Below are 12,829 nucleotides of genomic sequence, written 5' to 3' on the forward strand. Positions count from 1 at the left end.
CGCGTGATAACTATTGTCCGAGGAATGTCAGCTCTAATACCACTATTACGAACTAGACCTAGACGTAATAAAATTATGATAATTTTATGGGTTGTAGCTTCATAAGGTAACGTCCTAATGACTTTGGTTTCATATGAATCAAAGGTCAGGGTGAAAAGTTAAAAAATAAAATAGTGAAGGAAGGTCAAAACGGGACAAAAGTGAAAATATTTGATGTAGTGGCAGTCGTCGAATGGTGGCGGACGATAAAGAATGGTGGTCAATAGCCTTATAATAGGGTGGCTCCTAGGAAAATAAATGATTATAATTAATTTACTTCTACTTTTAAATTATCTTACTCTTACTCCTAAGATAAACTCATGACTAAAATTAAGATGTCAAGTAGCCTCGTGGTTACGATCTAACTAGACTCAAAATAATATCACTATTTGAATATTAAATTTAAAAGGTGGCCTATCTAGGTATTTAAATTTGGGTTAGTTATATTTATATTTTCAGAATTGTTTTTCTAAAATATAAACCCAAATATCGATTCTGTTAGGTTTTAATTATCTTTTATATCCATAAGTTATCATGTACTAATTATATAAGTTATATGATGTGTTTACTCTCATATTTTGGAGTGAAGAAGATAAATAAATTTCGGTTTACCAAAATACATTCACTCTCTCAAGAAATAAGATATTTTTAATAATTTTGGGGATTTATATGTCTCCCCATAAAATATTTATCAGAGATACGTAAAAAATAGTGATAAATTTAGAGTCTTTTGTGTAATTATTCGTTTAAATTTCTAAAGAGACATAATTTGGTCAGAAACTCAAAATTGATAGTGCTATGAGTTATACTATTTATATTACATGGCAATTAATACTCAGTGGCCAAGTGGCAAAACAAGTACATCTATGAGGTACGAAGGAAGCAATCCGAGGAGGAGGACTAAGACTCGAACTCTTTTAAATGACCATGGCCCACGCGTTTCTTGCGAAAAGGAGTGTAAAATGAGTTTCTTTATTCTTCTTAAACTACTCAGTTTTATAATTTTGGCTTAATTTACCGGGTCAACTTACGGGGACATCGGGTTTGCTGGATCGAATCAGGTTATCATTAGAATTTTTTGTTCCAATAGAGCAGTCCTAGTCTACGACGTTCGAACGGCATATTTTGGTGTTTGAATGCCACAACCTCCGTCCAAGAATAAATGCTCTCATGTTTTGACATTCAAATGCCACACCCTATTGATTATTCTCGGGTTTTGGAGTTCGAACACTCACCGGTGGCGTTCAAACGCTCGAACTCGAGAGTGCAGCCCATCCACAACGTTTGAACGTCCGATGCTGAGGTCGTTGTGTTACAGTTAATTTGAATTATTTTAAATTTTAGTTGGACTCTAAAAATATAGAAGACAACAATTTTTAAAATTATTAAAGATTATTGCCACTTTTTCTATCTTCTTCTTCTAGCCTCCTGCATTTTAACAATGATGGAGAAGAATTAGAATAGGTATACACTTGCACTATTGCTTTAGTCTTATTTGGTTTGAGGTTAAGTTTCGAACTTAATTAGTTAACCTTATTTTTTTTAATTTTAATTTACAAAAAATAAATTTGATTAGATATAAGAAAGACAAAAAAAAATTTAATTATTGAATAAAATGGCTAACCCTGAACTCAAAGCAAAAGCTTTTTGTCAGCTGTAAAAAGCTAGCTCTCACCACCATGGTCAATTAATTCTATTATTCAAAACATTAACATTTTAATTAACAATTATTAAAATTATAAAGTTAAACATATTTATTGGTTGCAGAAGCTATTAAGCTTCGAGTATGCGGAGGATTTTTTTTTAGTACAAATGTTGTCCTCAAGAGTGACAGGTTTAATTTATAAAAATTTCACCTTTCTCTCCTCCTTTGGGAAGATATAATCCCCTATCCATGTCGGAAGACGTCAATAGAAAATCTAAGTTACAAACATGTCGGCAGTTCGACTTCCTTCCGAGATCACAAAACGACGACATCCCCTATCCAATAATATATCGAAAAGGGTATAAAAGTAATCTCTTACTCCAGTTCCCTCACAACCGCACGCGTTCACTTCCTCTGTCCTACACGTAGTTTACACGTTCTCCTCCTTCCTTGCTTCCTTCTCCCCAAAGGATACTCCGCAACTCTTAATACCACCTCCATTAAATTCCGTCCTTCTATTCTCTTCTCCTCACTTTCTATAACTCCAATGGCTTCCCCAAACCACTCCAACTCCAAACCCCTCTACCCGCAAGTACTCGAATCCAACCCCGACCTCAACTCCCCATTCCTCTCCACTTCCACCTCCACTTCCCACTCCCCTCTTTATCCCCCTTTCGATTCCAATCCCCCTCCTTATTCCGCCCCTTATCCGGCCGCTGTTCCCCCTTCTCGTCCCTCGTTATACCCTTCGTTGGATATGACGGACCTCGCCACTAACCTCTTCCCCGACGCTGCCGACGAAGGAAACACTACGGCGAACCCTGCTCTGCCGCCTCCCGTTGAGGAAACCCTCCTCGTCATCTCTGGCGCGATCCTCCACCTCATTGACCTCCACCGAAGCGTCGAGCTCGCCGCCGGCGAGTTCTCCGTCAGCCGCCTCCGGCAGGGCGAGAACGTCGTCGCCGTCCTTGCGCGCCTTGCCGGCGGCGGAGAGCTCGTCCAATGGCCGCTCGCCCGCGACGAGGCGGCCGTCAAGCTCGACGACTCCCACTACTTCTTCTCCCTCCACGTCCCCCACACACAATCCGACGCCGACGCCGACGCCGACGCCGACGACGGATCGGATGCCGGCTTCCTCAACTACGGCCTCACGTTCGCCAGCAAGGGGCAAGGGAGATTGCTTCAAGAATTTGATCGGATCTTGGAGAGCTACAGCAGCTTCTCGATACAGAAGGTGGAGGCCGGGAAGGAGAAGTCGGAGGTGTTGGATGGGACGGCAGCGAGGGAGATGACGCCGGAGGAGGCGATGGGACCGAAGAAGGAGATGATGGAGGAGCGATCGGCGGCGTATTGGACAACGCTCGCGCCCAATGTGGAGGATTACAGCAGCTCGGCGGCGAGGGTGATCGCGAAAGGATCGGGGCAGCTCGTGAGGGGGATCTTGTGGTGTGGGGATGTGACTGTGGATAGGTTGAAGTGGGGGGAGGATTTGTTGAGGAGGAGGGTCGGGCCGAGCTCCAAGAAGACCGAGATTAGCCGGGATGCCATGAAGAGGATGAAAAGGTATTGGCTTTTTCACTCCTTAATGTTGCCCTTTAGAGTCATGAGATGGTTTGATTCATCAATGTGGTAGGTAATATTGGATAGAAACTTTTTCTTGCTTTTATGCGTTTCTTTGATGGATTTATGTTGGTGATAGGCTGATCTTTTTGTCTTTCAAAGAAATTAAAATAGGTTTGATCACATTTGTAATTGTTCGTGTGAAAGATACAGTAGAAATAGGTTCCTATCCTTTTTTCAGCAAAGAAGAAAGATTATTCTTATGAAATTGTGGTAGCTAACTAAACTTGGATTAAGATGCATTAATTTGGGGCAATAAGTCCTTTTTCACAAATTGTTCTACTAGTGTTCCATTAGTGATATAGGGGAAGTCATGAATGTAATCATTTAACTTTGATGATAGCTCTCTGGTTGTGCAATAGTTTTGGTGGAGGTGGAATTTCTTATTGACATGTTACTTGGAGCATTTCTGTTTCATTAATATCTCTGGTTAAGTGTTCGCATATTTTACTGTTGTATTCTCATATTGTTGATCTAATTTTTTTAAGCATGCCACATATGGATTTGCTCCATTTCTCATCCTTTAAAGGCTATATTGGCTGAAAATGCTTATATAGAAGGTGCCACCACTCTGTTAATTTTCTATACTGTTGTCTCAGCTACCCTTAATGATTAGTCACTAGCTACAAGATTACGCAATGTGTGAAATCATCTACCATTATCATCCTTTGGTTCATTCATCTCTCTCTAGTCTGATTTTCTTATTTTGGTGTTGATTGGCATATGGTGCAGTCATCTTCTCCCCTCCTATATTCAAAAGCTATCTTGGGTGTGGTCACCATTAGTGGTTAAGGTTGCCATCTGGTGCAGTTCTGAATTGAAAAGTTACACATTCAATTAGCTCTTCCATGAGAGCAAACATCAACTATTTCTAATAAGAACATCTTCTTTATGTCATCTTTTACACTCGTTATAGACTTTTCCTGATTCAACTATTTCTTGAAAGATTCAAATAGTCACCTCATTTATCTGCATGTTCTTCCTCATTATTTGGTAAAAAAAAAAAATAATGAATTCTTTTTTTCCTCCCAGGGTTAAGAAGGTCACAAGGATGTCTGAAAAAGTGGCAAGCGGGATCCTATCTGGGGTTGTGAAGGTTTCTGGATTTTTTACCAGCTCCATTGTAAATTCAAAAGCAGGGAAGAAGTTCTTTGGGCTATTGCCTGGGGAAATTGTCCTAGCTTCTCTTGATGGATTTGGTATGTTACTGTTTCTTCCCCTCTGTTAACAAAAAGGTGCTTTTGTAGTTACTGATACTTACGGTTCATTTAAGAATTTGCTGTTGTGGAATCTTGAGGTGATTTAAGACTACATTTTAGAATGTTAATGATAGTATGAAGTTTATGAATTTGTGTTATGGTCTTATCATGAAACCCATGTTAGTATGAAAACACTATTTGCTCACTAGCTTATGCCAGAAAGAGAGAACTTATTGCAAATTTATTGCTTTTGACAAGTTTGAAGTAATTATTTTTTTATAATAAACGTTAAGCTGATATATCTTGAAATTGGATGTGTTAATTTTTCAGAGTTGGGTCAGATTGAGTATGGGATCTATATCCAACCAGACAACTAACTGGGAGATATCTCTGGGACTTCACCCCAATATTAGGGTAACTGAATTTGGCACTGGGTTCTGTTTTGGGTGTCGAATCTGACCTGTTAGCCAACAGTTATGCTTTTAAAAAACTGAACTCAGAAATTGGATTGGTTGGTCTATTATAAGGTCACCACACTTCATATAGCTCTTTGACTTAATTGCACATTACAGATGAAAAATCTTTAAATCAGGAGTCGTCATCTTTCTCTGTTGTCTAGATTATCATCGTGATGACTGTTTGTACGGTTCCTTGTTAGAAATTAGAATTGCAAAGACAAAATGAAAATTGTCATTTCAATCTTTTAGGCTAAATTATCTTTTTTCCAAACTGTAAGACTGAAATTAAAATAGGTAGAGAAAGTTTGCTCCTTGTAGTGGGAAATAATATTTTACTTCTGTGGTTTGAGTTACAAGAGGGTTGCTCTACTATGGAAGGTAGATTAGTTGTGTTTACATTCTCACTTTATGCTGAAGTTAAGCATAGTTTGTCCTTTGACTCGAATTATTGAACATGGTGATAGGGAATAAGAGAGACAATATCAATCTATTATCTTGAATTCTCAGCCAATAAGTTGTCCTCATATGGTTTTCCCTTTCTTGTGTTTATTAGTTCTTCTTTCCATATTGTTTTTTTTTTGGTTTTATTCTACTGATATGATCTTTCAGTTCTATGGTCTAATTTTGTTTGCCATGATTGATTAGACCTTGGACCTTGTTCTATTACTTATTTGGCAAACATTTTTGTTTTGGCTCCAATGACTGTTGTTAAAGAAGACATTCCAAAAGTTGAAGAAAATTGAGACGTCCAAAATAAAATAGATATTCTAATAGTTATCAAGTCAGACCATTGCCATAATATATGTAGCAGAGCATGAAGACTTTTCATTATATATCTAGTATTAGTTAGATTCTATAGCTTTGCAATTTTGCTGACGGTGTTTCCTTCTTAATTGAGAAGTTGGTGATCAAGTCTTTGGACTATCCATCACATTTGAGATGCAAATACAACATCGAATTGCTGCCACTTGTGCGTCATGCTAGACTTCGTTGTTAGATTGTAGTAATGGTCCAGAGAGTCCAGCAACATTTTTACCAGATACTGATTGCAATTAGATTAATGCTCTACTATAAATGCTTTATGGTCGTTCCTCCTGAAAAAGCCCCTTGGAAGCTTATTTGTTCCACATTATTAATTTGTTAGAGATACAATACCATGAATGACTTTCCACTAGTATGATAGCAAAGCACAATAATGTTAGTTCACAATGTGAGCGGACAAAGTCTGAGCATAAATGGATATTTAGCAAGGAAATTTGTAGAAAAAAGAACATATTTGTAGGCAATTATAGAATATGAGTCCTGTTCTTTGTCCTCTGTAATCCTCTTGATTAGAATATTGCACTGATTATTTCAATTATTTCATACAAATGACACATATGATAGGCAATCATGGAAGACAAGTCCTATTCTTCTTCTGTAATTCTCTTGCTTAGAATATTGCACTGATTCTTTCAATATGTTTGGCTGGATCTTCCAAATGTTTTTATATTAGTGATATTGGTTGTTTTAGACTGTTACCCTCTTGTGAAAGCCGAAAGTTTAAAGCCATTTTGCAGGCATAGCATGGTTTTAATTTGTTCTTTTCTTGAAATAATTAGGAAAGATTTGTGATGCTGTTGAAGTGGCTGGTAAAAATGTCTTGCAAACATCTTCGGTCGTGACAACAGGGCTTGTATCTCACAGGTACTAAATTCTGAGACACTATCTATTTTTAACTTCCTGATTTGTCAAGTATGTGAAGCTTATTTTATGGATCCCTGCACCAATATAATTTCATTGGAGAATGCCAATGGGTTGTTTATCATATTATGGAGATTGCTATGTTTATTACCACTACTTAGTTCAGGAAGCTGAGCAGTTTTAGCTTGCCTTGTCAGGGTAGTTCAGAAGAAGTTACATTTGACTTCCATCTCATATCTTTTTTCAATTAAAGCATCATATAAGAAATTCCCTATACATCCTTCTACTTCTCTGGCAGTAGTCATGAACAATAAGTTGGCAAAAATCACTCTATGTTGCATTTCATTCATCTGAACCAAATAAATGAACAAATAGAGTTTTGTATGGGTACCTATCGAATTGGTCTTTGATTCTTTTGAACTTCAAAAATTCTGAAAATCGAAGACTTACATGTCAAATTTGCAGGTATGGCGAACAAGCAGCTGAGGTCACAAATGATGGACTTGGTGCTGCAGGACATGCTATTGGAACTGCATGGGCTGTCTTCAAGGTAAGAAAAGCTCTCAACCCCAAGAGTGCCATTAAGCCCACAACTCTCGCAAAGTCAGCTATTAAGGCAGCAGCTAGCGACCTAAAAGCCAAGCAGGGCAAGAAGTGAAGAGTGTGCTGCAGCATCCTGTTGTTCAGGAAAGGGGAGAAAAAAGAAAAAAGAAAAAAAAAACTGTGGTATTTATTGGCTGGACTTCAGTTTGTTCTGGAACCGTTTCGATGTTCTCTGTAGATGAGTTTAGGGATAATTTTTTGGTGATGGGACAAAGATTTTGCCCCTAGTGGAACATTATGGGTGTACTTTTGTTGTTCTTCTTGTATTTCTTTCATGTTAGATTCGTGTTAAAATTCAGATGATTCAGTTTTCTGGTAAAGCAGATGAATTTTCACATACTCGCATTGCTATTTCTTAAGATCTAAGAAGAAAAAGTTGGTCAAAATACCATTGAATTCAAACTTTCATAATTGACCATCCCATCGTATTCTTTAATTTGTAGAAGACTTCAGCTTTTAATGGCTTTGTAAGAATGTCAACAATTTGATCTTCAGACTTACAAAGTACTATTGCAATTTCATTTCCATTGACAAACTGAGCAAATGTAATGAAATTTGATGCCAATGTGTTTACTTATCCCATAAAATACTAGATCTTTAGTTAGGGGGAACCAATTTATTATCACAGTAAATCTTCGTAGGAGTTGTTTGCTCCTAATGCAACTCATTTAATAATTGTCGCAAGCAAACATCTTAGACCTCCAGTGGAGGAAGTAGTCATGTGCTCCGCTTCAGCAATGGAGAGCAACAACTTCTTGTTCCTTCGATGAACAACAAAATACTCCTATCTAAGCCTTGTGAAACACAAAATCGGAAGTACTTTTTCTTTTTTTCAAGATCACCTACACAATTGCTCTCTGACAAGATCACAATCATTAGTAGAATAAAAGATACCAAGATTTTGAGTACATTTTATGTATTGTAAGATCTGTTTTGCAGCTTGCAAGTGGGTTTGGTTTGGTATCTTTATAAAATGACTAATAATGCCAACTCCAAATGTGATATTAGGCCTAGTAGAAGTCAAATAACAAAAACTCCCTACTAGACTCCAAAAGCAAGTTGGATTAAGAAATTCACCATTCCCATGCTTATCCAAATTTAGTCTTGATCGAATTACATAATTATATATTGAACTATTTCAGAATATCCATTGCATATATTTTTAGTCACCAGTTTGCACAACTTTAAGTCCAAGAAAATAAGACATGAATCTCATATCAGTCATTTCAAAATTGTTAGTCATAGCCTTCCTAAATTCAACAAACATACTTGAATCATTTCTTGTGAATATTAAATTTATCCACATAAAAATATACAATGAGTATATTTCTATGAGTTAGATTCTAATATATACTGTAGATTCATACGGATACTTTAGAAAGCCATTATTTTTTTGGGAATATGAATCACTATGAGTGTACCAAGCTTTTGGAGTTTGTTTCAACCTTATATAACGCTTTCTTAAACACGAGTACTTTGTCTTCATAATCTTTCTTCACATAACCAATAGGTCGATCAATAAAAACTTCTTCTTCAAATAAACAATGTAAAAATACAAATTTTATATTTATTTGATGTATTTGCCACTTCTTTTGGACAGCTAAAACAATTAGCATATGGATAGTATCAAGTCTAGCTACGGGTGCAAACATATCATAGTAATCAACACCTAGTTTTAGCTTATATGCTTTTACAACCAATCTAGACTTCAACCAGTCCACCTGACCATATTGTTTAAAAATTGATTTCTTTCCTTCTGATAGAGAAGTTAGCTCCCATGTATTGTTTCTCTATTGAATGAATTTCTTCATCCATAGAACATCCACCCATCATCTTATATTGCTTTTATAAAGATAATATGATCACAATCTGCAAATAAGACAAAATTTATGAATTCCTTGTCAAAAACATCATTGTCATTGGTTATAACATAATCATATAAATGTATTGGCATAATAGGTTTGCATGATGAACTGTGAGGTGTTGCATCATGGGCTGCAGATGAAGATGAATTAAAGGAATTATGCATTGCAACATTGGGTTGGGAGTCCCCAATATCTAACTCTTCATTCAAATAAATAGCGATTTGCTTATTCTCTTTAGTTGTCCAATCCTAAGCTTCTGTTTCATTGAAATCTACATCCCTGCTCACAGTGACTTCACTTGTTTTTAGGTTAAACAATATATGACCTTTAGTTCTGTCACTATAACTAATAAAAATACATTTTGTACCTTTACTATCAAATTTCTTTCTTTTTTTCAACTAGTACATGGGCATATGCAACACACTAAAAATCTCTTGAGACTTCAACATTTGGTTTGAGACTACCCCATATCTCTTCAGTTGTCATATTAAGAACAAATTTCAATAGCACAAGACAACTTCTGCCCAAATTTTTTTAGGTAAATTTTTATCTTTTAACATATTAAGCACCATTTGAACAATTGTCCTCTTCTTCCTCTCAGAAATCTAGCTAGCTATAAAATGATACTTCATTCTACAAGTTTTACAAAAAATTAGGAAGGTCATTAATGGTGTACTCTCCTCTATTTGTATGAAGCATCTTCAAACTACAACCACTTTGCTTTTCCACATAAGCATCTTCAGAATGTTGATTACCTCTGTGTGATTTAGTTTCCATTGGTGACTTTTCTATTGGAAAAGAGTCATTGTGCTGCTTGCCAAGAATACAACCTTCATACAACTGATTAAAATTTTTCAATAAAGGTTACCAAGTAACCATTTGCTTCTTTGTCAATATTCTTAGTCTATTGAAATTAAAATGACCAAAATGAAAATGTCAAAGCCAATTTGTATTCACTTTGTAGAGGTAAATGAAATATACGATTTCTTGTCATCTGATTTCTATTAATATAAATGCCTCTTTCAACTCATTTTTCAGAGAGTTGACTCATACTCAATAAATTCCAATATAAGCTAGGAACATAAAAGACATCAAAAATATATTCATGAGAGTCATCTTTCAAACTGTATGAGAATTTTACCTTTACCCATAATTGAAATTTTGCTTTATTCCCAAAATAAATCTCTTCTGGTCCTAATTCCTCCAAGAGAATAACTCTTTCTTTCCACACATATGATTATAGCATTTGGTATCTAAATACTATTCACCAAAATATTATTATTCAGAGGTATTACAAGCTAACAACAAAGTTTCTTTCTCCTGTACCTCCTTAACATAGTTAGCATCTCAGAAATTCTTTTGGACAATTTAACTATGCACTATGATAGATAATATCTATATTTCTTAAAACAAAAGCACTCAATTTTAGACTTATCATACCTTGCATTTTTTAGAGGATTGCTGATTGAAATTCTTTTTCTCAAGAGAGGTGGTGCCCTTGTCCCCTTTGGTGCTACCATCTGTCTTTGTTTGAGACTTTCCCTTCATTGTTAGAGCTACTTGTGCTAGAAAGATTTACCTTGTCTACAGATACTGCAGTTTTGTGATTCATTTTATGTTCATGAGAACAAAATGAACCCATTGATCCTTCAATTGTCACAGTTAACAAGTCTCTTCCTTCCTCAATTGCAGCCATAACATAATCAAATTGACATATTAAAGATCTTATGATCTTCTCAATAACATGTAAACCTTCTAATTTTTCACTGTTTATTCGTTATTAATTCACAACAGATTGAATTTGTGAAAAATATCGAGATATAGTTTCAGGAGCTTTCGTCGAAAGAGATTTGAATTTACCTCGTTAAGGTTTGCAACCTTATACTTTTCATCTTTTCATTGCCCTTGTAAGATTTGTTTACACTTGAGATTCTTTTTCAAATACAATCTCATCTATAGCTTGGTAGAAAAAAAAAAAAAAAAAAAAAAGGCCTTTTGATCCTTCTTCTATTTTCTCTCAAGATGTCCTTCTGGACTTGAGTAAGAGCTGCAATTGCAGCCAAATCTTCGAGCTCTATGTATCCATGCTCAACAATCTCTATTAGCTCTTGGGAACCAAACAATGCCTTCATTTAGCTACACCATTGATCAAAAAAAAATTCGCTAAACCTCGAAAGTTAAAGTTGAATTTATCGGTTCATTGTTGCAAATTGCTTATAAGCAATCTACTGGACAACAAGAACTATGGATATTTTATGCTTGGTTCTGTTCGAGGCTAAGTCCCGAACTCGATTAGTTAGTTTTAATTTTTTGAAAACTTGATTATATATAAAAAAGATAAAAAAAATATTTTGTTACTAAACTAGTTTAGGAGTGAATGAAATTAAAAAAATAAACTTTTTGATTTTTAAAATAGGATAAAAAATAGAAAAAAATTGAATAGGGGAAAGAAGGACTTCAATAATCAAAAGCCATAATCAAAACAATTGACATTAGCACCAATATGCAGGTGATTATAAACAAAACCTCTGATGAAAAAAAATCATAGTGCCTTAGAATTCTCATGGCACTACTCCACTTCCTACAAAAAAAAATAAAAACTACTTCCTACAAATCAGCCGTAGAGCTCCAAATTAAACTAAACCTTTAAATTTAAGGAGACATTTGATTCGTGCTTAAAGGATACTTTTCATAAATTAGAACATCCTTAAATATATCTTACAACCAAATACTAACTTATCCATATTTTGGTCAAACCTTATATAAGGTAAGTCACGTGATAAATTAGGTGATAAATTAGGTGATAAGTCACAAGATAAGTTATCTATAAAATCTTATCAAAAGTAGAAGATGTGATAAATTTATACACGTTTTCTAAGCAAATTTTTTAGTATAATTAACATACTTATTCATAGTTAGTAACCAAGCATAAATTATTGTATAAACTTATTCAAGATAATCATTATATTTTAGTATTTTACAACCAAATAATAAAATATGAATAAAGTTATATATGTACCTAATCTACGTTTAAAAGATGTGCATAAAGTTATCCTTAAAAACTTTTACAAGGGGAGGGGCTCTTCCCCTCCCTTCAGTATTTTTCTTTCTCTTTGATCTCTTTTCCTCTCTCTCCTCCCCCCTTTCACTTTCTTCATGCTGTCTCTTCTCACTGTTTCTTCTTGGTTTGTCCGATCTCCCTCTCTATCGGTCCCGATTACCTTTCCTCTTCTCTTTGATCGCCAATCTCCATAGGTCTTCCTTCCTTCACTTTTCTTTCTTTTTTTTTCGCCCCCTTGCTCTCTCCTTTCGTGTCCACTGCCTTGTTATCGCTGCCACTTACCGTAGTGTTCTCTTTTATGCTTTCACCCCCTCAAGCCGCAAGCTCCGAAGGTAACTAATATTCCATTTTGTCTCCATGGCCCATCTCCGAGGCTGTCTCTACTTCATTGTGTCGAGAGACTTTGTATCGATCTTGAAAGTGCATTAGGCTTCGCCTCCATACTTAATACTATGGTTCTTTGTTGGTCTATCTGTATTTCAGTCAAGTATAACGCTTGTTGAAAGGCCGACGCTCTATCTCCATTTCTCCTTTGAGTGTATCAAATGTAATTGCTTACTAAGCCTATAATAGTAGTAGTAATAATAATAATAATAATAAAATGAAACTTTATGGCCAAGTTTTGACCATCAAAGTTTATGTTTATGCTGACTTAA

At 35.6% G+C, this 12,829-nt stretch overlaps 1 protein-coding gene across 1 annotated transcript; it reads left to right on the forward strand.

Annotated features, from left to right (window-relative positions):
- The first annotated feature begins 2,066 nt into the window (after positions 1–2,066).
- On the forward strand, positions 2,067–7,584 carry LOC140798623 (protein EARLY-RESPONSIVE TO DEHYDRATION 7, chloroplastic-like). Its single transcript, XM_073152552.1, has 4 exons — positions 2,067–3,247; positions 4,337–4,503; positions 6,563–6,647; positions 7,110–7,584. The coding sequence occupies exons 1-4, from the start codon at positions 2,232–2,234 to the stop codon at positions 7,300–7,302; spliced, it is 1,461 nt and encodes a 486-aa protein (XP_073008653.1). The 5' UTR covers positions 2,067–2,231; the 3' UTR covers positions 7,303–7,584.
- The last annotated feature ends 5,245 nt before the right edge of the window (positions 7,585–12,829 follow it).

This window comes from Typha latifolia, chromosome 12 (assembly GCF_019914945.1).
Source record: "Typha latifolia isolate L0001 chromosome 12, TyphaL0001v2, whole genome shotgun sequence".
Classification (NCBI taxonomy): domain Eukaryota; kingdom Viridiplantae; phylum Streptophyta; class Magnoliopsida; order Poales; family Typhaceae; genus Typha; species Typha latifolia.

Excerpts from the sequence above, each read along its gene's own strand:
- LOC140798623 (XM_073152552.1), top strand. The coding sequence starts at position 2,232 with ATGGCTTCCCCAAACCACTCCAACTCCAAACCCCTCTACCCGCAAGTA. Across the intron at positions 4,504-6,562 it reads AGCTTCTCTTGATGGATTTG|GAAAGATTTGTGATGCTGTT; the intron begins GTATGTTACTGT and ends TGAAATAATTAG. Across the intron at positions 6,648-7,109 it reads ACAGGGCTTGTATCTCACAG|GTATGGCGAACAAGCAGCTG; the intron begins GTACTAAATTCT and ends TCAAATTTGCAG.